The 27,631-nt window shown below is 39.4% G+C and overlaps 1 protein-coding gene across 5 annotated transcripts in view; it reads right to left on the bottom strand.

Moving 5' to 3' along the window:
* USP54 (ubiquitin specific peptidase 54) overlaps positions 1-27,631 on the bottom strand; it is a 91,651-nt gene that overhangs the window by 44,454 nt on the left and 19,566 nt on the right. For 2 of the 5 annotated variants that reach the window (XM_072931531.1, XM_072931529.1), the window contains exons 1-2: positions 25,932-26,078; positions 1,540-2,383 (exon numbers count right to left, since the gene is read on the bottom strand). Coding sequence is in view for 4 of the 5 variants with exons in the window: in XM_072931529.1 (XP_072787630.1) it covers positions 1,540-1,686 (147 nt within the window). In the remaining variant the exon portion in view is untranslated. Of the gene's footprint in view, positions 1-1,539; positions 2,384-16,470; positions 16,514-16,963; positions 17,241-25,931; positions 26,079-27,631 lie in introns of those variants that run through there. The other 3 variants (XM_072931528.1, XM_072931530.1, XM_072931527.1) reach the window with 3 other exon arrangements.

Here is a 27,631-nt window from a genome sequence, read left to right as displayed (position 1 = left end):
GCCTCGAGCAACTGGCTAGAAAAAATTTAGCACCCAGGCAAAATTTGTGCTCATTTCAAGAAGTGTTTTCAACTGGAACAATTTGTTACTCAAACCACAGTAATATGTAATATTCAGTAAACACATTTTTAAATATAATCTGTAAGTTTCCCAAAAATTCATAATTGCCATGGCTTTGGTTATACTCGAAACATCCTTGTACTTAAGGGCCTAGGAGGAAACATAAGTCTAGAAAAAATCTGATTACACACAAACATTCCTGAAGAACTACTGCAGACTTTACAAAAGGACAATAAATTATGTTTAGAAATGAGTCCACCTTTTTAAATAATTGTCTTTAGAGTTTAGCTTGAATGTTTACAGAAAATCATAAGTGTGAGAAGCAACAAACATTCAAGTGCATTTCAGACTAAGTGCTAAAAAATTAGGATAAACCCCAGGAGTAGGTATTTTATGAAATTATTACCATCTTGCCTTTTTTTTTCTTAATTCAGCTCTGATTATAAGTATTTTCAGTATCCTATCTCTTTTCAGCTTTAGAAGAAAAGGGTTTCTGTAGCAGATTAAAGACCAGATCATATGCTTTCATCTTCATGTATGGTATGCAGCTGGTATTAGGATCTACTTAGTCCAGTCCTAGGTTCACTAACTCAATATTAGGAAGCAGCCAGTCATTACATCTTACAGCTTAATAAAGGTAATTGATACAGAATATCACTGGAAACTTCTCTCTGCCCTATCATTCCTAACATATTAAGCCTATTGAGGGTCATAGGTATACATATATATATTATCTGCACTAGGGTTATAAGGAAGCCTGAAGTTAGTTGAGAACCTGATTGGGCCCATGGAAAAGAAACCAAACAGAAGTTAAAAGTGATACAGTCTGTTCTGCACAGACAAGTCATATGAAGGGATAGAAACTGATGTGAAGGGGTTTTAAGCCCTGCTGCCAAAATGACTGAATCTCAACCACCAGATATTCAAATAATCTAAATGGTGACAACACCTCTATAGCAGCCATACCACCCCACTGAATTTGGCACCAGAAAAGGTTTTTCTTCTAAAACAAAAGGTAAACACTCAGTCATTTAAATAAGCTACAAAGCAGCAGCCAGAAAGAAAACTGAACTACATAAAATGGATCTTCTATAGTTATTATCAAACTTTGACTGGTTCAACAAAAAAGTTAAGTTTACTTTTAAGAGTATGCATTCTGCAAGCTATGCAATATCCTTTTATTCTCAAATACATTTTCTAGGTGTATTTTTAGCTTTGATTGACATTCTACAAGCTTACACAAACAAGACATTCAAGTAAATGACGACTGTGTAAATGCTATTGAATTCACTAAAAAAACCCTGAAAATTAAAAAGCTGTTCAATAACTCAATCTGCTTTTCCAAATGCAGCTTTATTCTGTCTAGGCCCACCAACAGTTATGTACCCAAGTTTGGCTATATTTGTTGCACAGTGCCTAGGAAAATACTGCAACAGACAGAGGGCAAAACCAGAAACATTGTTTATTCTGTGCTCTTACCTGCAGCGCACTATTCAGGAAGCAACTGTTCTGCCCTGGTTCATTGCTGAGACCTTTACTGGGTGCTATCGAGGTGGTATTTCGTGGAGTAAACATGCCCTGTACATTGCCCCGACCCACAGAAAAGTAATTTCTTTTCCAAGACATCTTCCAGTTTCAGCTGTAGAAAAATGCAGGTTTAGACTGGCAGAATATTTTACTTGATCAGATGCTTCCTTTCAAAACATGTAGAACTAGAACAACACCCAGTCTTCCTTAAACTATAGTTTAAACAGTATTTATCCTTTTTCCAGGACTCAAGGAGTTTGTTTCTTTTAAATCCAGCCTGGGATACTATTCTTCATTTGCTGCTTATGCATGCAAAAACCTCCTTTAAAAGCACCCACATAGAACATTTGCAAAGGGAAGGAATCCATGGTTGTCCAAGTTAATGTTAAGCTGCTTCTCCCTTTTCCATACAGGCAGTAACGTCAGAGAATAAATGGCAAATCAAGGAGGTCCCGGACTCAAGACAAGAGAAACAACTTCTTTCCACACTCCCAAAAACACAGCTTCTGTAATTCTTCTATAATCCTCCTGAAGAACATGGGAAAAATCCCATTAGCAAGGGTGCAAAGAAACCAAAACACAACCTTGGCAGCTCAATTCAGTTACATGTATCTTGGGTGATGCAAGAGACATCAGCCTCACAGGGGAAAAAGAAGTAACTCCAGAACTTGCAAGCGAGGAGCTTTAAAGCAGCAAGGCGTCTCCGGCACAGCTCTGCTAATTCTGCATGCGATCTTTAGAAGTTTCTTCTCCCGATCCTCCTTTTGCAATCTGAATGCCCAGCCGTGCCTGAAAGCTTGAGAGAGAAAAATAATCAAAGGCTTGCGTCATTTAATTACTCTCGGTTTTGTGGTGTTCTGCCAAGACCAGTGTTACCTCACCTCCCACAATACACTGACTCTTCAGAGACAAAGCAAAAAATATAAACGCTCCTCCACCCAAAGAAAATAATATAGAAAAGAACAGAGGATTCTGAGAAAAGCATGTAAGAGCAAGGAAGCTTGGAGGATGTTGGCAAGGTTAAGGAGGAAACTAGATTTAAAAAATAAACCACAACGTTCAAGTAAACCCCATGGCAGTAGTCAAACATATCCTTTACAATCATGTAGTGTTTTTTTTTTAATAATATCTTATTCATTCAGTTACACGAGGATTTGTGGTTCTATGAATACATGCTAACATATTCTCCACCCTAGAATTGGGATTTTGCACTAAATATGGAAGGTGCAAGGCTCATCCCTGACTTGGCAACTCACTGCACTCTCTAGAAAAAAAGTCTTCAAATTTCCTTCATCAGAAATTGTGTGTACCTCTAAAATACTACTTAATCTAGGTACATGGGATATGTGATGTCTTATAAAAGGCACAGAAGCTTCTGAAGAAGCCAGAACAATTATTCAACAGAAAGCACTGAAAGTGCACTTTTTCCCTCATCTACAAGAACATGGGAAAAAAAATTTAAGAAATTCCTAGAAACAGGAACTACAAGATTCATGACAACACTTTTTTTAAAAGTCCTCTCAAGTGTAGTCCACCTATATTTACAGAAACCTGCATAGTATTTTCCAGGGATATTCTCAATGACCTCTAGAATGACACCACTTTTGATATGCATAATAACAATTGAAATTACCTACTAGGGCTAGTATGAGTAAGATTAATCCAAATGTATTTAAGTATTAATTGCAGCTTTAAGTCACTACAAAACAGACATATGTAAGGTTTGTACCTCAGCAAAAATTAACTGAGAGTATAATACCCTACAAAGATGCCCTGGGTATCTGTGAAGGCATGTTCTTCATCTTCCACACAACTATCAATTCTTCATCTCCTGTCAAAAAACAGAGAACTTCCTAAATACCTCCAAATGTGTTACTGCAGCCTAACACATGCCCTTCTAGTAATTATTTGTCTGTACTTCTGTTAAACTCATTCTACAAATATTAATGAAGTCTCAGCATTGCTGTAAGGCAGGCAAATATCTTCTCACAGATGAGCAGTCCTCCTGGTTGCCAGTGTGCCATGCAAAATTTCAGACTTGCTTGCAAGCCTGCAGGCACAGACCATCCCCGTGCCTGTCACACAACATTCCTGAGTGCTGAACTTATACAGGAGTCATTTCAAACCAATTTCAGCCTCAGCCCTCTTTCTTTGCTCAACCCCTTAATGAACCATGAGCCAACCATACTGTGTGAGCTATTTAGGGATCAATTTAGGGATCTCTGTAAAGCAATATCACTTGCAGTGGTACAGTGGCTAAGCCTGTGTGTCACCGACAGAGCAGTGCTGAGTGTAATGAACCAAGACAGGCAGGCTCTGTGCTGCCCCACAAAAACCACTGAGCCAAACACTCGGTCTTCTTTCCATAACACCTACAAACAAAGAAAAATACAACCCAAAACATGCCCAAAACACACATCTGAGAGCTACACCTATTCAGTGGACTTCAAGTTCAAAACAAGACTCTGCTCTCAAAATGGGTAGTAAAACTAACTTTTGAACAATTTTTGAGCAAAGCTACATCAGATATGACAAAGAGAATAAATTTTTTTTTTAGTTTATTTTTATTGTCTTGGAACAAAATTCAGGACTAGAGGCTTTGCAGTTCACCTGCCATTGCAGCAAGACTACTTCAAACTGGCCTGAATCCTTACAGTAATCATGTAAGCTTACTACCTGCACTGCTTCTGCTCAGGCTTAGCAGAACTGACTTCTTACCACCATGACTATTCACAGGAGCACATTCAGCTTGCTCATTTAGCTACATGGCCTTTGCAAAGCTAAGAAAAGCAAAAAGCACGTCAGCTGGTAACCAGCCAGTTAGAATTAAACCAGATCTCCAGATCACAGCTTTGCACTGTGCCAACCTCTAAAAAACTTGCCAGTGAAATACAACAACTCATATCAAATAAACATTATACAAATGTTTTAATAAGGAGCAAATAAAAGATCAAAAACAGATAAAGAACATACAATAAAAAAAGCAAACCCAACATTCTGGATCTTCCTGCTGCTTTGTAGCAGCTTCCTTTGGGAAGCTAGGGGACTCCCAGCCACAGAGACAGGCTCAACAGATGAGAAAGGCATGGGGCATCACAGCAGCAACACAACACCAGAGCAAAGCTGGTCATGGTTCAGCACATAATTCTGGCCTGAAGAAACCAGAGTCTGTCCTTTGACAGCAGAGCACAACACTCTACAAGATGCACCACAGAAGATTTCAAGACCCTGTTTATCCCCATATTCCCTTGCTAAATCAATTACACAGAAACGTAACATCTCAAGTGGCATCCTTTATTCTCTGGCAAGGTCCCACTATCATTGTTCATATTTGGGGGTGAGGAGGAGGAATGTGTGGAAAGTAATACCCCTCTCCCACTGCAGTCTCATGTAGCCAAACATATTAGGCTATTGCATGAACCCCCAGTCTAAGTATGTGGATGAATAAGAACAATCCTATTTAGGAACAAAGATGCTTCCATATAGCACTAGGTATGGCTGAAACCACCAATTAAGTATTTATCACACTATTAAATAAAAGCAGAGGTCTGGAATTTAGTGTTTATTCCTTATATTTCTAAAAAAACTTTCAAACACAAAACAAAATAAATGCTTCAATGTGTAAATGTGTCTGATTTAGAGAAGAGACTCTTCTCCCCCAGTATCCTCCCACCTATTCTTATGGTAGGGAGTAGATTAATGGTGTTGAGGGCAAATCATGCCTTCACATGCTGCAACACCTCTGAAACCTAAAGAGGTGAGAAACAGCTTTGAAATCAAGATCTTTCAATAACAAAAAAAAGATAGACTTGTCCAATACAATGGATTTTGTTGAAAGCTTTCACCCAGATGGCTCCTGAGTTTGACTCTTTCAGTGAAGAGACACAAGAATAATCCCATGGCTGTTCTCAGCTAGATGGGAAGTTTGTAAAAATAGAGGCTTGAGAACACACTTTCTACATGTACCCGCAACAATGAAAGTATTTCTGAATTTCTGCATGGATTAAATTATATTTAACTGCAGACATATCAATATTACAGTCTTCATTTAGTTTAGACATCCCAAAATATAGTCAGCTTTGCAAGTCAGTTAAAATTCAATCTGGAAGGTAATGAAATAAAATAGAGAGGTGGAAAAACTTCCCAACACCAAATAACCATGAGGCTGGATGAAGAAAGAGTGAAGAGGGCAGTGATCTGACAGAAGTAAAAGAAGATGATTTCCTCCTCTTGAGGATGTCTCTTCTTTTTGAGATTCTTAGCTAGCCAGAAATACGAGACAGATTTATTTGCTCACCTAGACAATAAAGTGCAACTACAAAAAGGTAAATTTACATTCATCTCTGTTGCCAAGAATTTTTTCACTGTATAAATGGGACAACAGAGGCAAAAAAAATCCCTGCTTTATGCATGCATTTCTCAGCCTTGATGGCTCTGCTGGGAAAAAGGGGCAGGGAAGAGTCTGTAATACTTCTGCTGTCAAGCTTGCTCCCATCTGTCAGTCTTCCTCTTAAATGAACAACATGATCACCTGGCTCTGTGCTACTTGTGCCTACTGGGTGGCACCAGGAACTGGGAACTGACAGCACCTCACAGTGCCATTGATGCCCACAACAGACTCATACTGGTCTTCCTTGTTTTCCATGTGCTATTGCACAATTCTCAGTCCCTGCAGTGATGTAAAGACAAAGTTTTGAGTACCAGAGATGTTATGTTAATTTCCCAGAGCCTTTTTGGAAAATAAAGTTTGCTAAGGTTATGATAAATACTCTTTCAGACACTAAAGAAATCCTTCCATCTACCAGAAGCAAATTATCCGTATGTCTGGCTAAAAGTGGCTGATAAAGATCATAAAAATGATCTTGGAGTGAAGACTAAAAACACGCTTCTCCAAATCCATGGATGTACTTTTTCAGAGGGTACTGATACAGCAAGCCTGATCAAACACTTCAGGTTTCTCCAGAAGACACAGTGAGGCCATTTATGAGAGATCACCTCAAGATAATGCAAACAAAACCAGAAAAGACTAGACAGAACAGCAAGCAAAACTAGCATAATGAACATTATTTTTGGTCACTGCTACTGTATTTATACAGCCTATCAACCAACAGAAGAAACTGTTATCAAAATACTGGTGGGTCAATTACCTTTTATGAATGCATTTCCCCAGTGTGCCAATACTGCCATTTCTACAGATAACTTAACGTTTCTACAGTCATAGGAGGAAAAACCTGAACAATTTTATGAAGAAAGAATATGTTTTCATAACAACTTTTCAAATCAACAACCAATAAACCATGAAACATGAAAACCAGCCCACTCAACATTCTTGTTAACTGCTCAGACAAACAAGAGGTATGGAGAGACCATATTCTGCAGAAACACTCCAAAGTGAGATTCTGTGAGCTGCTGGGGTCAAGTTTAGCTTTATACCACATGAAAATACTCTTTATAGCAAAACATTCTCCAGCTTCCTCATCCAAACTGCTTGTAGGTTTTATAAAACTCTGGTGGACTGCCCCTAAAAGCAGTGCAATGAAATCTTGCAAACACTTACCTAATCTGAATCATTTGATTTTAAGCCTGACAGTCAGCCAAATCTATTTAAAGAGCATCTTTCACAGTTAAGGAAAAAAAACCACCAGAAAAAAAAAAAAAAAAAACACAAAAAATACCTAAACCCAGCAGAAAGCCATTGGCTTTGAAATGCAGAAGAGTCTCCTCCAGGCTTACAGTCTTAGCAGTCTTTTCTGCAGCCGTTTCTGGAATAAGGACATCAGCTGATAAACACCTGTGTTCTGTGCTGATAACCACAGAGACTTTTGTTCAGAATAATGGAAAAGTATGCCACTTACCCTATACAGCTATTGAGACAGTAAGGTAGCTATGTCCAGACTTCTATTCATAAAACAGTTAAGAAGACTCAAAATATTTCTCAAATAATGAGAAAAGCTAATAAAACTCATCTAGTAAGGAACTCCAGTAGAACATGACAATTATTTCAAAGGCAAATTACAATTCAAAATAAATTTAAACTCCAAATACAACTCTTCACTACCTAAAGCAAGCATTACAGCCTTTTCAATCAACAATTACTTAACCTGTAAGATGATCTAGAAGTCTCTAAGTAAAGCATAGTAAAGCATATCTTCTTAAAGATTGCAATTGATAAAAGTACAGTGTAAAATAATTGAGTAATATAGGATTTCTGTTCAAAGACAAACAATGAGAGAGTGGAGGTCAGACCTAGAGATGCAAATGCCACATTATTTACCTTCTGCGGGGCTTACTGCCAAAACACATTTTGCTCCCCAGATAATGGTTCTACTGACAGAAAAAAACATTATATTAATAACCACTGATCTCAGGCATCATGGTACTTTCAGCACATGAATTTGCTGTGGAGGTTACAGGGAATGGAGGCAGACAAGCCCACTGGTCCTACTTCCAAAATCTTTTGGAAACAGCAGGCTGGAATGTTATGCAACCCTGTTGTATCAGCAACTTTTCTCTGATAGTTGGAGAGACAAGGAATATATATCAAATTAAGAAAATCTGTCCAGTCCTAAGTAAATTCAAACCCTTTCAAAACCATCTGCACTCTCTTCAGATCTACCCTTCACAGTTGTTCAACTGTAAGACCACTGTACATGATAATAAAAGCCTACATTTTAACTCACCTGGATTTCCAAAGTGCTTATCCTCAAGTTTTCTATTACTTTCTATAAGAAATATGTTTATTCTCCCAAGCCTATATTTAAAAACCACTACCTTACCCCAGGCTGGTGCTGACATTTCTCAAGGAAGAAAGGTAGGGTGAAACCAGCTTTTCATCCCATTCTACACAGAACTTACGGAATTAGGATAAATGGGAAAATCACAGCAGCTTCAAATGTTATGCAATTGCTCAAAAGCAGTTAAATATCCCTAATCAATCCTGTGTAACACAGGAAAACATGACAAATAGGCAGCTGTCAACTCTCTGGTGAAATGGAAGATTCTGGTTTGAGTCAAGCAAGACCTCAGCCAGCCTCTTGCTACCAGTTTTTCAAATCTTTACCTTGACTTTCCAAAGTAGAGCTTCAAGATTAATTTAGTACTTGATTCAGTCTCCAGATACGAACATTGTGATGGCAAAATTCTGTATTTTACAGCCATCAGCTATTGCCAAAAATTTTCAAGGCCCATTTTCTTATGGCACTTTATTAACAAACAATCTCATCTCTCTTCCACTGATAACACCACTGATCCAAAAACACAAAGGATTTGTACTCTGGCTTGTGAATTCCAGTCCAACAATGACTTAAGAGCCCTAAAAGATTTCAGAAGTAGTCAGCAGTATTCAACAGCATATGGCTTTATGATTGATAACTGTTTAAATCCTAAAATCCTGCTGCCAGTCTTTTCCTGACCTTGCAGATTTTCACTGCCAAACAGAAAAATTCTTCCTCATCTGTAACTGCTACCTTGTTATAACTATGAGTTCTCCTGTCAATCTTCACACCCCTTTCTTTGCTAAAACAGAAGTCAGTAGCAATCAACTCCCAAATCATATGCTGTTCACATTACAGCATCACAAACCCCTCTGTTTCATTAAACTCTCTCATAAACCAATGATTTCTGATATGATTGTGGAAATACACACAATGTCCATACAGAATAACAACCACACAAGAAATAGATTTTGCAGGAAAACAGGGAAACAGAAGAAGTCCAGCTCCAATAGTACTTTTGATTTCAAAGGAAACACAGCCAAGATAAAGCAAAGGCAGCAACACACAGAGTAGCAACAAACTGTGATCAAACAGATGGACAGCATTTGGGTGGAGAAACAGGTCTTTCTGTTGATGTGCTAAGAATCCCAAAGTCAAATACTGCAATGCACTGCTCTCTCCCAGTAGTACTCAAGGGGAGAGATGACATCCAGGGCAGAAATCAGTTTCCCCAATACATGCACATAATAGACCTTTTGATAACACTGGCTAGGGAAAACTTCCACAGAGGTGGGCAGACAATTCCTACCCCTTGTGAAAACAGCTGGAGCCAGACAATGTATTTGTTAGTATCATAAAAGCATTTATTCCGTCCTTCTTTGCTCAGGACAGTATTTGGTATTAAAATAATAGTTCTAGATTAAAGCATTAGTTCACTGTATTTTGTGTTTAATCTATACCACCATTATCATGTACCAAGACAGACTAACTCTCAGGTTCTTGATAGACTAATAACACACCAAGGTACAAAATTAAAGCAGTATAGAAGAACTTACAAAAACAGAGAGTAAAGACAGAGTGAGCAGCAGTTTACAGTGCCTTTGCTGGGTCCCAGTATTAAATGCTTACATCATTTTTTCCTGTTTTGTTAAAACTGACAAGCAGAAGGAGCACTGCTGCACTGCAGAACATTATACAGATTCATACTTCACATAAAAATATAAAGCAAATGCTCTCAGCAGGCACAACATGCTGATTATTCCTCTTTTTTAAGCAATCATCTGTGCTGTATAGCTATAAATAACATTTCAGCAGAATCACGAGTGTGCACACACATGCATAAGCTGAGTTTAAGATCATTACTATGTAGTTTTAGAGGAATAAGTACAACTAATAAGAACAGGGAAACTAATTTTTGCTTCATTTGGCTCTGTATAGAGAAGCATTTGCTGTAAAACTCACTGAAGACTTCAGAATTTGAGTAGGAAAAACACTTGCACACATTACAAGAAAAAGCTTATTTAATCAGAACATCCCATGTCTAACAGCAACAGCATATGGAAGAGTAAAACAAACAGGTTGGGGGAAACACCATACATCAACCATACAACATCATGACACCATACATCTCACCAACAACCTGGAACAGACAAACAGGGGTAGTGGAACTATACAAGTAGGAGTCCAGCAGAAGAAAATATCTGATCAATGCATTTAGAGAATGCACCTGTGGGAGCTGGAGCCTGGGCAGTGAGCTATCCTTGGGAGTCAGGACTTTTAACCCTTCCTTGGAAAATGAAAGCTTTGTGAAATTTGTCTTCTCCTCGGTTTGAAAGAGAGGAAGAGAAACAGCTTGGACCCTGGGATGTTAGAAGGAGAAATTCTAGGTGGGAGGAGATGATGGAGTGGCTTTTGGCTGGACTTTTTCTTGGTAGCCACAGACTGAACTGACCTCCTCCAAGAGACATTGTATTTTAGGAGGATGCCGGTGAGCCAAAGAGACCATGCTTCAGCTGGGAAAAGACAGAAGTGGAGCGAACAGAGAAAAGTTAGGGAGGTTTCTGGTGGTGCCCCCTATCTTCAGAGAAGAAGAAGAGAAGATGATCTCTGTTCTTGGACCCTCAGCCCCAGGGGAAAATAGGTGAGACTGTGGTCCCAAAAATGAAAAACTGAACTGTTGTTTTTTCCCCTCTTGGCAGGGCATCCTTGAAAGGAAAAAATCCTGAACAACAATCCTGAACTCACAGCTAAACATCAAATACAGGCAAAGTCATGAAGGGGTTCCTACAAACACAGGAAAGGACCCTTGTATAACAGGATGTTTAGCTACCTCCATTACTTAAAATTTTACTTTCATTGAGAAGCCCCTTACAAATAGATAAATTGCTTCAATTCTTCTGGTATAAAACATCTTCTGAAAAATAGTAAAAAAAGCCCTAAAGCCAAGTTTAACAGATCTCACAATGTGAAAGTTGGAGTAGATGGCTAAAACAGGCAAAGGATACTTTCTGTCATACGCTGTTACTTTGTCAAGCATTTCAGAAACTCAAACATTAGTGAATAGCCTAGTATACAAAAACAAAGGCTCCATGTGTGCACATTGCTGTACAAACATGTTTTCTGAAATACATATCTTTTATTTTATATTAGAACTAATAATAAGTTGAAGCCATGATATTGCACATGAACTTTCACAAAAATCTGGCCTCACTGAATTCAAAATACAAATCCAAATTTTTAAGTTATGATTCTAAGAAAATGGTTCTCTAAGTCTTCACAGACATTACCATAAGAAACTAATTACATACCGACTTAAACTTATAACACTCTTCCCAAGATTTTAAAATATTAAAATCTGTAAGTAATGTGTTGGGAAAGAAAAACCCAAACAACTGCTGCTCCTTTTATAAGATGCAGAAACAATGACACAATTTCCTTCTATCAAAACCAGGCTTATGGAGATGATGCTATTGTTTTCATTCAGAAAGGTTATTTTATCTTCACCAGAAAAGTACTGTGAAACTACCAAATGCAAAAGGGATTATTTAGTGTCCTGCTGTGGCCTGGAGAGATCCACAAAGCATGAAAGAGACTCTTGTCAAGCACAAGCAGGCTCTGTCCTAATGGGGCACAGAAGCAGAAGCTGTGCAAATGCAGTATAATACCAGCTGAACAGATCAGTTGGGTGTTGGGGTAAGAAAAAGAAGAATGATGTCAACAGCTCCGATTTTTTTTTTTCTCTGCCTGGCAATAAAATGACCCAACTGAGTGGCACCAGAAGCTCCCTACAAAAAACCCACCAGAAAACCCCAAACCCATCTAAACAAAAAACCCAAACCCCCTTACCTCCCCCAAAAAAACCAAAAACATCTCCCAGCCAGAAAAAAACCCAAGCCCAGGAAGCACTCAAGAGGAAGTATATACCCTGAAAGGGGCCTTTCCAGATTATTTGTAGGTTGCTCATTGGAAGAAAAAGATTATAAAAAAGATTATAAAAGAGGTAGGTCACAAGAGTTCTTTTCTTAACAACCAAACAAAACCGTTTAAGATAAAATTAAAACAACTCTGAAGGTGCCCAGGAAAGTTGTAATACATTTAACCAACTAGTACATGTGAAAAGAGAAACACCTCTGATGAAACTTCTTGCTGTTGCTATTTTAAAACAGACTGACAAGGAGCAGATTTAAGGATATGTACACATGCTTTCATACACAAAAAGAAGGCCTGTCCTGACAGGACTGTGACGTACCTAGCCAATAACAAATGTTAAAGCCACTAATTTCAACACTTAAAGAGTACCTAGAGAAAAATGCAGTCTAGCTCAACATCAGTAAGATTTCAGCCTCCATTGTTAAAAAAAAAGTATGCTTTTACTTTAGAGATTCAGTTTAATTCCTTTCCACAGTAATTCAACTTTTCCAATGCTTCTGTGGGTCTGAGCTCTACAAAAAAGCAAGCAGCTACTCTGTTACTCTCCCAAATCTGATCTTGCACTGGCTAAAATCACTTGTGAAACTAAACACAACCCACATACCCTTTAAATAGGGACTCCCAGGAGTGCCACAATATTAAGTGCAAAGGATTAAGTAGCTTCTGGCTTAGCCCAGCACAGAACACATGAAATTCAGAAAGCACAGCTTCCTAAACTTGTGTCTTATGTTCTGTGTACTCGGTTCATCTTTTTTCTTCTGCCACAGAAAAAAAACACCCAGCCTACAATGATGTGTGCCACTCCTTAAGTAAAGTACCTCAGGGAACAGCACTGGAGCACAGAGAAGCTTTGGGGAAAGGTCTCAGGCAAGAGGCAAAAGCAGCTTTAGGGGTTCTTCCACTCCATCACACACAGTAGGGAACAGGAGAGTAACTGGGTCTGAGGATGATAACATTTATGTAAGCATTTGGTTTCTGGCTTCTAATTATGGGTACCATACTTTAAGAATGTGGCTATGCCATGTAGCACCCCTGGAGGCAGGGGTACAGTCCCATCCTGACCTCTTGGGGAGATACCAAGGCTGTACAAAGATGAAAACTCCAGGGACTGTGTGGTATGTCTAGTCTTAGCACAAAATTTCCAGTAAGACATTTGGGGCCACTCAGTGACTGACAGGCTGGGCAAGCGAGCCATAGTTGGTAACAGGAAACTCGCACACAAGCCTACTTCCATTTTGTCTTCCCTAGATTTTTTTTTTCTCTTTTTAAAAAAGTAACATTTCTATTACTATTTTAATAAAATATGTTTTTTTTTGATGTTCGAATACTTTCAGTCTTTTGGGAACTCACCACAGCAGAAGGGTTAGGCACATCCATCTCAAAAACTGTGGAGGACTCCATATCCTGCCATGGCAATCCAAAATGGTCCCTAAGGCTTGCTTCTTCCTGCAGGCTCCTGTACAGGTTGCACAGCCACCACTCCCAACACTAGGATCCCCTAGAGCTGGTCACAGGACAAAATCTTCACCTTCCAGTTGCAAAGCAGTCACATGTCCCCCACACCTCTTGCCAAATCCTGTTAGTGCAAGACCAGCTGATATTGCTCCAGGCTTGCATCTACAAGCATTGTAAGGCTGTACAATAGAACTTGTTTTCCCCAGAATTCCCCAGACAATATGCTGGCAGCCTAAGAACTGCTGAAGAGATGCAACTGTTGCACTAGCAACTTGGTGCAGAAAAAAAATCAGAACCAGAACACCAGCAAGGCAATAAAAGGACAAAACCAAACACTGTCCCGTTTAAAAGTCCTCTCCCCTCAGAATACCCAGGCTTCAAGGAATAATCACCTGACATCTGGGAAAGCAGTATCTGTTACCACACCACAATGGTTATTTTCAGTTATGTCATTACACCAAGATAAATACTTTTTTGACAAATCCTTTAAAAAATTTTCCTTCAATACTAGACAAAAGCATTAAAATACACTGTTACTCTAATAATTATCCATTGCCTAACTAGCATTACAAGTCTTATACAACACTTCCTCATATACACACCTGTAAGGGAAACAGGAAAAAATAAGAATATTTTATCCAGATTAAGAGTCTATGCATCCTTCCTCTGTGATTAACAAAATAAATCATGCACACGTGTGCATGCACATGTGTAAGTAAGTAGATGATCTGGAAAAATCTTACATTTCTCATCCATCAGAACTGAGCTCACTCCATTTGAAATTAAACTGCTTTGAGCTTGAGCAAAAAGGTACAGTATTAGAGGCATTTTTTTGCTAGACTAAAAGGAAGTTTCTCTAGCTTTTCAGCATTCTCATTTTTTCCCAGTACACCTAAGTTCTCCAATTCCAATAGACTCCGGTGAACCAGGCACCCAACAATTTAGGACAGCAATATCCTTGTGAAATCATGTACATGAGATGCTTCAGAGAAAGTCTGTATAAATATGTATGGCATTATACATCACTTAGAAAGACTATTAATATGACTGTAATCTGGTCTCACATCTTACATCTGTGTCAACTTCTAGGAGAAGCATCAAGGGAATAATATCAGTTGGAACTCGGTGGAATTGAAAAACTGTCATACCGAAAAAACATCTTGCAAATGCATTTGTTTCAGTTATTTTAATTTTGCTTCTTGATTATGTTTATGTCTACTCAGGAGGGCAGTAAAAGCATAAATTTCTCTAACATATTGCTTTGACTATTCCCCCTTCCCATGGTAAATCAGTCTCCCTGCACTCACTTCTAAGGGCCCTCAAGTCTAGCATAATATTGACTTCCACATTTCTAAGTGCATTATTAAATCCTGCCCCAAAAGTTTATGATCCCAGTCTTCAACCAGCTATTAGTTACATTATAAAGTAAGTGCTTCTGTTTTCTCTCCCTCAGAGAAGATGGAAACATACCAAAAACATCTACAAAACTATCTGGTTATCCTCCAAATCACTCCTTTCCTGCCAAGCACACAGAGAAGCTCAGCAGCAAAGCAGCAGGTGTGCCAAAACCATTGTTCATCCTGACAGCCACCACAGTCTGCTTCCTTCACTCCTCAGGCTGTTTGCCATCATTCTCTGGCCTTAAACAGAGAATTCTTTAACATGGAATCATCCTGTTTGGGTTTTTAAGATACCTAAAATTCTTGAGACTGCTGTCATAACCTATAGACATAACTACATTATAAATTAGCAACTTCAGAAAACACAAACTTCTGTATATCCACTGCAACACTTCTCTATCAAAAAACCCCAAGAGGTTTCCAAACTGTCAGTCATAATAATAGTAATAAAAAAGCATACAGCTTCTCTAACTTCTATGAAATACAATGTTCTAGAAAGAGGATGTATAATCTCAGACAACCTCTGAGAGGAACCTTATTAAATAACCAAATTAAGCCAAAATCTTGGGGCCACCAGAGCAGTGTGAAGAGGATACTTCTCCCTCCACAGGAGTGCTCTGGGGCAGGCAGTTCACACTTAGGCTCACAGAAGCAAAATTAGCTCACAGAATTAGCACATTTGGATGGATGGCAAGAGGGGAGGAGGGGGTTTGCTTTATTTCCTACTAGGTTAGTGACCCGAATCAGCTTATCAAGGAGTTATAGTTAGGGCAAGGACACTGGGACTTCATCTTCCAGGTACAGACCAGATGAATCCTGCCTCTAAAGACTGTAATCAATGTCTTTGTAATTCTTGTCTGTTTTAGGCTGCCTTAGAAGTTATTCCTTCAAAAAAACCTGGAATGCATTAGAACAGGCAGAATGTTTATTATACTGAATGCCAAGTATTGGAACTGATAAATAGATTATTTCCCCCTCCTTCACCCTCTCTGATGGCAAAGTCTAGAATTAGACTTATCATTTTGTGGAATTAGAACTTCTGCTTAATGTCACCAAATATATCAAAATAGTGTGAGGGGTTTTGTTTCTTTTTTTTCAAATCTAGAAATTTAAACAAATACATACTTTTTTGCTAAGCTGAACCGCAAAAAGTATGAAACAGTAGTGACAGACTTCAAACAATCACAAAACTATTACTAATTTTGGAAACAAGACACTTGATAGAAGGCAGGGCATCAAGAAAACAGAAAAATCAAGTTGACTTTTATAAATCAGCGCATTAAAATAACATAAAAGCTCTGCATATGTTTAGTACCTCATTTCATTATGAACTTTCTTACACAGTATTCAACAAGTAGAGGGAAGGAAAACCACATCTAACTTACCAAAAAAGCAGTCTGGAGCACTTCTTACTAAGTAATTCTTATACTGTAAAATAAGTGGGATGAGAAATGAATGGCCAGCATCTTTTCCAGCTGTCAACTAATATTGTAAGAAACTATTCTGACAGGATTTATCTTAAAATTTATCATGGGTACTATTAGAAAGAAACAGTTATGGTATGGTAGTCCAGAGGCAGCTTATGTCTCAGAAAGCACCTTTTTCAGAGGTAGAACATCATAAACAAAGTGTACACATAGAAAACACCATTAGTTAGCAGGACTGGAACACTGAAAAGCAAACTATTAACTAATTGGAGCAATAATCTTCCTTTGTATCTTAGAAACAAAAGCCAGCCACATTGAAAAGCAGACTTTTCTACCTTTCAGTATCATATGTAGGAGAGAATTCTTATGACAACCTGAATTCAACCAAAACAGGCATGTCACAGTGGTGGTGAGTGGTGGTGGTGCTGAATTAAAAATCAGAGAGACCTACCTTCAGAAGCTGCTTTCTATTTGTTGTGTGGACTCCACAGTGGTATCACAACAGAAGCTGGAGATCAGAGAGTTGGGAAAACTGAGGACTCACTGTGACAGTAACTGCTCTGGTTAATACTTGGCCAGAAAAATTATTTAAGGGAGGAGGAAAGAGCTAGAATAGCATGGGAGGGGATAACCTGCTGTTTCAAACAATAGGAAGCTGTTAAAACAAAAAAACAAGGGCCTCCCTAAGCACAGGAAAATCTCATTGGAAAAGCATTGCCCCGCTGCCACCTACCAGGCAGGCAGCTCTGACAACAGAGATAAGGCCAGAGGCCCAGCCCTGCTCACAGACTCAGCTCCCCGCAGACACAGCGCCAGGCAAGGAAGAGGAAGGTTTTCCAAACCCTTTTATAAAAGAGACCAGACTGGGGGGAGAGGAGGGGGACATAGGGCTTCCCTTAGTGTGACAAGTGAACTGGAGAGGTTCCTGCAGACTCTGCAGTTAAATGTCAAGGATTGTTTTCTCGTAGAAGAAATTGATAACCAAGAGCCACATGTCACCGTTTAACAGACAAAAATGGAAAGGACTCAAAAGATGGCTTCAGTTTTGGTCCCTCAGTTTACAGCCCTGCAGCTGCAATACAAACTTAAAAGCAGTTTTTCAAAGAACAATTATTGCAGGACACTTCCTGGAACTATCCCCAAAGCCAGTGATACAGATCACGGAAAAAAGAAGTTTGTTCAGAAAAACAGCTTCCTATACCCAAAAACTCCCATAAGCTCAGCAGTAGCATTACTGCACAATTATTCCCAGACACTCCTACAGTACAGCTCCAGGACAGGGCTGCCATCTGCATTCAGCATCAATTTGCTTCTAATACGGGCACATTTAGAACACAGACAGGGAGACTTACTGTACATCCAAGACCAAAATAGCTGCAGAGAAAACTTTGGTTATGTTACCAAAAAAACCCCAAACCAAGGCACACCATTGTCTTGCTGCCCCAGCACAATATAATGCTAACAGAATCAGATTGAAACATAACAATGCTTTGGACATACAAGGAATTGAAGATACTATTCCCACTGGGAACATTTACCTAATAGAAACAAACAATGCAAAAAGGAAGCATTTGGAATACAATTAAACTGGTCTGCCTTAAGAACAATTTAGTCTTGCAGGATGGAAGGGGCTGAGCCAAGTTTTAACTATGTCTTTCCATAATGATAGACTTTAGGAGGGACAAAAATAGGAGAACAAGAAAAGAAAAAATATAGCAAAAGCACAATACTCTAAGCATTTTTACCTCATGAGGCTTCTACACAGCTTTTTTTTTTAAGATTTAGTGTGAGCAAATTTTAAAGTAATTTTCTAAAGTGCACTGACAGTGCCATAATTGTGAACAAAAAACAGTCCAATATTCAGTAATCATGCTGGGCTCAAAACCTCCTCCACAGCTGTGTGTGGTTAAAGCAGCATGTTAACTCAAACCCTCAAACAGCTTGTTTCAAGGAAGCCAAATCACTTAAAAACACAGTTTGCAATGCCAACACAGACTTTTGCCAGGCAAAAGCAATATGCCAATCCTCATTTTTATTGTACAGAAAAAGTGACCAACTCTTCCAGGTGTCTCACACTATTTCTTGGATGTGTATGTTTACTCTCAAATATCTGTAGAATTTTACCAAGAGTAAAGTGGCATTATTTCCACAAAACAATGACCCAGGTTTGGTAAGCACCCTTGCAGAGAAAACACTGGTCTCTACATTCCTTTAGTCCTCCTCCTTCCAAAGGACAAAGCATTTGCCTTTCCTCCTCAGACACAAAAACCACATACACCCCCCCAATGACTCCACTGACTTCCTTGATGAGGTGATGCTGGCCAATGCTCACAAAAGGATAGAAGTATCTAAATCAGTAACGTCAAGAATTTTGTGGTACTGATGTTTGCCAATTCCTATTTGCTTCAGCCTCAGTTTCCATAATTTTAGAACTTGTTTTCAGCTTTTTGATAAAGTTCTTCAGGTGTCCACACATATTTGAGTAACTGCAAGAAATATGGATCCAATTGCAGACATTTTCAAACATCTGCTTTGACATAATTTTGCACAGTCCCTCAGCATGTGGATAGTGGAGACTACCAGTTACCAAACAATAACCAGTTCTTCAATACTTCAGTGCATGAAGAAAGTGGGAAAATTATTTCTAAATGCTCTCTTGAAAGCAAGATCAGTTCTGCTTCCATCACACCTAAAATTAAAACTTTTTAGAATCATACAGCAGCAAAGGACAATAAATGTTTTACTACTAAAACAAATGCCTCTGCATTAGACTGCAAATAAGAGTTCAGTGTGTGCTGTGATGAGGGTCAGACAGTTCAAACAGCAAGCAGGGCTCCATGCCTTGAGCAGAAGCAGGGGGACAGGTCCCTAGCTGAAGAACAACAGCGCTACTGCACTCACAAAAGAAAACTTTGCCAAACATACCAGCTAAGAATCTGACTCACTGCCAGCAAACTAAGACAGAATTCAGAGCAATTACCACATTTCTGCACAGAAGAGGAAGAAAAGCGGGGCGGCGGGGGGAATAAATTTAACTCTTCTAACATTTCATCTAAATTAGGACAGCACAGCAACCCTCAAACTGTTCTCGTCAAGTACTGCAGCCCCTAGGGCAACTGGGAGAGCAATGGTAGCAATTATACAGCCATCCACACAGCTACCTCAGACAGAAATGAGGCAGGAAATCCAGGCAAACTAAACCAACAGAGACAAGCCCGAAATCTGTGCCTTCCTTGCTTTTTTGCTTTGGTTCAGACATCAGCCATGTGAAGCAAATGTATTTGCAAATAACCCCATCAAAGCATGGATGCCAACAGTATACCTTCACAGCTGGCAAGATAAAGAGAGATAGCCAAGAAAAACTACAAAAGTAGAAGTTAAAATAAAACCTGAATAAACAAAGTACAGATGACAGAGCTGAAACAACCATTCGTTTAAGACTGAAAAGAGTTCTTTCCCAAATGTCTGCAGAGTCATATGATTTTGGCTTCCTCCTGCTTTTGCAGATCTTTTAGCTTCCTACCTAGCAAAGGCTATGCTAGCCCTTCCCTTCACCTTCATATAATTATCCACCACAGCACTCCCACTCGTAGAGCTGTAAATGCCAGCACACTTAGTACAGTTTAAATACCCTAAGTCTGTCTATATGAAGAAGTTTGTCAGGAATAAATGCTATGTGGTAAAGATTAAGTTTCTTGACTGCCAACAAAGAAGCTGGCTGCAGAAGATCCTGCCAAACTTTCACAGATCAGTTCTTACTATTCTCATCTGATGCTCTGTTCTGCAGGTGGCCAGTGTAGGACCAGTGTAGGACCACATTACAAATGAAAATAATATGGGTTAAAAATAACAAGAAAAGTATGAAGTGGGCTACTTTTATAATTTCAGTTATTCAGAATACAGAGTAGTCCTGCAGTATGCACTCGTAACTGGCACAACACAGACCAGCAAACTACAGAGGGGTACAGGAGAAGAGAAACAGTAGTTACAGCAGCTTCTTTAAGAGCTTTGCCACCAAAGTCAAAACACCATGCAGATGTACTAGCCACTAACTTCTAGCACAGGTAACTTACAGTATGTTTTATGATATAGCAGTGCCAAGCTGACAGCTGCTACCAGGGTGGATCTGTTCACTATCATGTGCTCCTTCCACTCCCCTTATGCTAACACTGGTAAGTTTGCAAAATGACGTATAACAGGATGGCAAAAAACAGTTGGCAAAAATCAACTCTACCAATAGAAATTTTATTTTTTCATTAGCTTTCTCACCCAAAAGCAGGAAAGTAGGCCGGGTGAACAATGCTTCTTGACAGTGGCCTGTAGTTAGATCCTCCTACCCAGATAAAGCTGCCCCTCCATCTGCAGTCAGATGGCTGTGCAGCAACTGGGAACACAGACAGAAGGCGCAGTTTCATTTAACTAAGGGAAACAGCAGACTGTGTCAGGCTGTGTACTCTCCCTAGCCTCACGCTCTCATTGCTTCCAAGAACTGCACTGAGCTGTGAGCCACTTGCAGGAGCCACTTCAACCAAGAGCTGAACAGGGAGAGAGCAGGAACACCCAGTCAAGACCCAGCTACCTGCCCTGTTCTTAAAGCAGCCACAGTGAAGCTACACTCCAGGACAGATCAGTTCAAAACAACTGATGCAAATTAATCCCCCTGGATAATCTTTTCTAGCCTTTTTCTTTTTAAGTTAAGTACATTCTTCTGGGACATTAGTTGTGAACTTGGAGAATGCATCCCTTGGACCTTTAAGAAAGTGTGAAAACAGACGTTTGCCCTCTTCACTGAAAATCTCGGAGGTCAAAAAAGTTAATTCTGTGGATAGAAAGCAGTGACCATCAACAATTTCTTTTTTGGGGTCTGAGGAGGGTGAAGAAGGTGGGTTAAGAAAGAAAAGCTCATGTTCCCACATCAGCAGTGCAATTTTCAAGAGGATAGAAAAAAACAAAGAAAAAAAAATAACAACAGTGTAACAAACTTTAGGGCAATGTGTTCAAACATATTGGGCAAATACATATGCTGTACTCAGCTGACCTTTTCCACATGGCAAGACAACTGTTTAAAAAAGGTCTGGGAGGTTGGGAGGCACAGCAAAATTTTGCTTTTATTTCACCAACATATCCTTAGAATCAAATGGACTCATATTAAAAAAAAAAATCCATTCTGTTTTCTCTTACCATCTGAGTTACTTTTTTTTTTTTTAAAGTCAGGCAACTCAGAGCAATTCAAATAGCTTGTAAATTACAGGATGAGTAAAAATCTTTTTTTTGCCTTTTCTCATATGAAATAATAATCAAACCAAGCATAGTGCTGTTTTGGTAACTACCAAAAGACAATCAGAAATATTTTTCAAGACTACTCAGACATTGACTAATGTGAGGACAGAGCTTTTACACCCCCACTTCCCTTCAGCCTCCCAACTGCTCATTCTCATCCTTGTGCAACCCTTCAACATGGCAATACATCAACCTGGTCAGGGTAAACAGCAGCCAGGTGGAAAGACAGGCCAGGGTGGTTTGAAGTCAGATCTGTTCCTCAATGTTCCCTACATAGACTCCACAAGCATTTTTTGTGTGGAGTGACTTGGGGTGCTAGTACCAGTTAAATTAGACTACATCTGTTCAAATAAAATCTAAACTAGCTTTAAAAACAAGCTTGGGAGCAATGAAGTGGAAACAATTCCTTTGCAGGTGAAGTCCAGTCATCGCTATCAGGAGTACTATTGTCATAATTCCATTACAAATCTTATACTTGACAAATCTGGTTCCTTTATAATTTTAAGAGTAAAAAGTTGGTATATATACTCAATATTTTCCCCTTAATTGATAAAAGCTATTTTATTTCCTATGCTTATGTGCTACAAGGCAGAGCACTCCTCATCGAAACCAGTCTTTCTTTTGGTAGATGATTCAAACAAACAAAAAAAAAAAAATACTGGGAGAAAAACAAAGTGCTAATACCCTCAGCACATTACTATGAACATATCCTGCTAGCAATTTGACTTTCTACATCTAGGAACTCTCAAGAGTGACTCAAACTAGTTTTACCTGTAGCACTGGGAAGTCTCAAAGACTACAAAAGCCAGGGTTTAAAAGTTACCAAAGACAAACAAGAATCTAAATACCACTCTTTACCACAGAGGTAACACCACAAATACCACAAATAACTGCACTTCTTGTTTCTACCACCCTCCCAAAACCACCACAAAAACAAGAAAAGCAATTCTATTGCAGTGACTGCCAAACAGAGTGCACTGCATTTAACCCATCCTGCTTTTTGTAACTTCCACCTCAGTAAGTGGACCCAAGCCAAAAGAATGTTTTATAAATACCCTATCAAAAAGAGAAGGCAAAAGGTCTTCTTGACTGCAAGTAAGACACCAGGTTATAGATGCCTGTTAATCAAGCAAAGCACTAAATTAAATTTCTTGGTCAAAGCATGAGCACATTCTTTGAGTGACTGTGATGCTATGCTGTGTTCAAAGGCAAAGACATGCCTCCTGTCACCTCTGCAGCTGGGAAAGACACACATACACACAGAGCTTATGTCCTAAGAGGCATAGTACGAAAATATTTTCCTGTTGAAAAAGGAATTTTCTGTAGTTTAAATATGATTACAGGTTATTGAGGAATTAACTTACAGCTTGACTAAGTCAGGAATGAAGAAACAACTTTTCCTACATAAAGCACACATATGGTACAGAACCAGCATAACTGGAGTGATAAATCTGTATCCATTTTTCCTACACTAGTCAAGAACTTAAATAATTCTGTGACCCTAAATTACACAACCTGTAAACCTTGAATCTTAGCAATGCTGTGGTACTTAACAAAAGGCTTGCAAGAACTCCTGAGAAAGGAAATGGTGCAAGCTTGTTTCACCTGCCTGCATCAAATAAAACCAATGTTTTTCAGCCTCTTATCTGACATAAAAAGGAGATGACAGGTTGAAGGTGTAAGATTCACTCTGGAAAATATCTTGCATCATTGTGAAACCCAAATGAAAGTAAGCTTGGTGGTATTACTTTATTTTCATATCATTTAATTTAACAGAAAAAGCAAGATCACAAAGCCTTAGTAATAGAGAAGGTAACGAGTCTCATAAAATATTCTCTTCCACAATTTCACATTCTGCATTATTTTCTGTTCTATTTTTGTCCTATGACTGAACCTTGGCAGACTGATAAGCAGTCAGGATGCATATATATAGCATGGAACTCCCAAGAGCATTTAAATCCATGCCACAATACTGAAGAGCTGAAAACAAAAGTCAATGTCAACGTGATTCCAGGAATCCTCCCAATCACTATGGGGGAATTAGTATCTTAAACAAAATTTTATTTGCAATTCATAAAACTAAGTCCTCTATGAAAATATGCCATTAGAAAGAAGAGCAGAAGTAACAATTCTCGAATCAGCTTTCTTTTCACCTTGAAATATTTTCTAATATTTCCATTAGAACAGCCATTATTTCTTAAAATTTCATGCACCTACAAAAGCTGTTGCATTTGCTTACATTTCAGTGACTTTTTCAACAGTATACACAATCACATCTTATGATGACTATTGTTTATTCCACAGCCAGTGAAATTAAACTGGCTTAAGATGCTAAATATGAACAAGAAGGGTGAGGAATAAGTGATAACATCCAGAGGAAACTGTAAGCCACTTGCCAAAAATCTATGGAAAGTCACATCTGTCACAGTAATAGGTGCTGTAATGAAAAAATATACTTAAAAGTTAAAGAGATTTTCAGATAGAAAAGTAATTTACCAGATTTCACCCTGTGGACTAATCCTGCTATGCCCTGGATTACCTACTCTTTCACCTTAGCCTGGTGTCCCATCGCTGGAACATCCCACTGAACTACAAACCTGCTTCAGACACAACACCCATACTCTCTGCATAAATATAGGAGAAAAAAAAAAAAAAGAAAAAAGAGTAGTAAACACTAGCATAATGTGCCATTCACTCAGTTTCCTCTCCCAGAGGTCTAAGGCACACATGAAGAGCAAGTACACATATTAAGAGACCTAAAGACTCCACAGGTCTTAAAGCATGCTAAGAGTAAAATATTCATCCCTTTAAAAAGCCCATGTTAATATGTCATTTGGGATGATGCATTTTCCATGACAAAGGCCATCGGGTCTCATCTATCTATGTAGGATGCCCTCTACAAAGACCAATACAGAATACTAAGTAGTATATAAACATTAGCAGCTAAATTTAGAGAGCAAAAACATCACCCATTGAATACTGATTAGACTGAAATGCTATCAAGACAATAGAAAAAAGAAACCTGCAGAATGATGGATTCAGAGGTGTGCATTCCAAACCAAAAATAGCACATCTCTTAACATATACATACATGCATTCAAGTATTGTTTATTCAAACAAAGACTTACTCCAGACCGATGCTCTGCAAGATTAGAAGAGACTAAATCTACTTTGGAATCTAATGCAAAAAATTAGATGTGGTAGAGATGGGCATTTCCAAATCAGAACTTAAAATGGAAGTCTCAGCCTACATTTCTAGCATAAGAATGCCCAAGAGACTTTTCTCTAGTCTTAAGAACCAAACCTGCTAAAGTCATGTTTTACTTGGTCACATTCTTCTGCTACCAAGAAAATTAGAGGTCCTCCTGCCAACTTTATCTTCACATGATGATTCTAATGAGCAGGGAATTTTTTTCTTTTTTCTGCCAATTTTAACTTATCTGGTGAAAAGTGAACAGATTAGCCAAAAATTAGAAATACAAATATAAAAGTATATTTATCATGAAGATTAAATGAATGTTCAAAGAAAGGTTTCATTGCCTCACCTCACCTTATAAAGAAAAAAAATCCCAACCAACAAAAAAAAAATACAAAACCAAAAGCCCCAAACAAAGCTACAAGCAATCCTTTGCCTTTCTTCTCCAGAACCAGCAAACAAAACTCCTGTGCATACAAATATTTAGGTGGTGTAAAATTCCACGTGGATGTACATATCCCCACCTAACTGGCAAAAGGTCTAGCTTCTTTTCCATACAGGTGGGATATAATCTTCCACAGGCAAGGGAGGAAGAGCACCTCTATGACATGTGACATCCCTCCTCTAGTCCAAACCTGAGCGTTTGGAATTGCCTTAATTTACCCAAGTACAAAGAGTCAAATTTCGCGCAGCACTTTCTATCAAGGACAGTCGGTACCCAGCACAATTCACCATCATGGAAAACACAATCAACTAAGGCAGTATCTAGTGTTCACTTACTATCTAAGCAACAGCTTAAACAAGTAAATACAAATGAAGCACACAACATGATGGATGGCTGTATTACAAAAAAAATAATTAAGTCTGCAAATAATTAAACCCCCTGCGCGCAGCACATTTTCCCACCCAGCCCGCTGAAGGAGGAAACCTTTCAGGTGCTTACCCGGCAGGCAGGCAGGCAGCCGCGCACAGCCCAAGCGACACCTGCTGCAGCAGCAGCGCCGCTCCGCCGCTCCCGCCGCTCCCGCCCGGGGCGCCCCGGCCCGCGCGCTCTCCGCCGCCCCGCGCACGTGCGCAGCCGCCGCCGCCCGTCCCGCGGCGCGGGCAGCGCGAGCGGGAGCCGCGGCCCCGCCCCATGACGTCACCGCTCCGGCCGCGCACCTGATCCCCGGCAGGTCGCGCCTTAAAGGGGCCGCAGCGGCTGCGGGAAGGCCGCGCTCGGTACCAGCCGCCTTCCCCCGCAGGGCACGCCGCGCCTCTCCGCCGCCTCTCGGCACCGCCGGCAGACCCTGCGGCCGCGCCCTGCCCTCGAACCCTCCTCCCCGGAAAGAAATATCCCAGGGTGCCGATTATGTAAATAATTTGGGCGAGCAAACCCCTCACCTGGTGGATTTTAGCAACACACTTCAAATCCTTTCCCAGTCTTTCCACAGCTCTTTTTGAGAGGCGGCCGTGGCCAGAGTAGGATGTGCCTCTCTGATTCTTTCCATCCCTTAAGAATCCAAGCAGCTACAGTTTTTAAGAACTTGAAGGCCCCAGCTTTCCTCTCTTACCCCAGAAGCACAATACCAGTTTGCCTATCGGTAAAGGACAGCTTGACCACTCTCAGCGTCGTGTTCAGAACCAGACACTGAACAAGAACTGCTGGATTTCTGCCAGAAGAAACCAGCCAATGTAACATGACACAAAACTGATAACCCCTTCGTTTGTATCATCAGCAAACAAGACGCTCTAAATGCAATTGGGGCAAATCAAACTTATCACTGTGCTCTTGCCCAATCAAAATCAATTGTCCTCTTACCCTGCTCAGTGATCCTCTGTACTAAGGAAATGTGCTGGAGGACAAGAGACCTTTAAATCAGTATCTGCATCACTTCAACTCAACATGAAATGGGGAAGAGAGGATAATGAAATGGAAGATAAAAATATTAAAAGTTCCTATTCAAAATGCAAATTTGAACAGAAACGTGGCAGTTTCTATACTGTCATCCTTCTTATTTCTATCTACCCACATCTATTTATATCTAATCCATACAGAAAAATACTATTCTTACATAGCCAGACAAGAAAATACTTCACTCTCACCTAAACCACCAGGAGGTTCCTGGGTCTCAAGGTGCAGAGAATTTTTCAATTCTCTCACTACCGTTATCAGCCATCAGTCTAGACAGACTTCCAGGATTAACCATCGTGTCTTCCAACTTTCAGGGCAACTTCATGCAAATGAATTAATCTCTGTCTGCTCCAATTCCTCATCTGTAAAATGGACAAATGACACTCACTATGCTAATTCTCATGCATGTTCGCAGGGATAGCTCCTCCTTGTAGATATCAAAGATGAAATAATAGAGCACAGTGTCACTTATCCTCCAACTAGTATCAAAAAATCTTTTATTTAACAACTACAGCTGTTTCCAAATAATTTTTGATTCTGCAAAAGTTCCCCTTTTTCTTTGTTGCTGTGTATATGTTCCACCATCAATTACACCAGCACTCATCAAAAATGGTGTTGGCCATTGGAAGTGCAGCATTCAGAAAAGAGGCGAGACAATTCTGCTCTGCATATGAGAACAGGCTGAATTGTACTTCAACAAAATATATTATAACCTCATACATAAGCTTTTGCTTCTTGCTTTGTTAATA

This window comes from Taeniopygia guttata, chromosome 6 (assembly GCF_048771995.1).
Source record: "Taeniopygia guttata chromosome 6, bTaeGut7.mat, whole genome shotgun sequence".
Classification (NCBI taxonomy): Eukaryota; Metazoa; Chordata; class Aves; order Passeriformes; family Estrildidae; genus Taeniopygia; species Taeniopygia guttata.
This window is presented reverse-complemented; position numbering and strand designations above follow the sequence as displayed.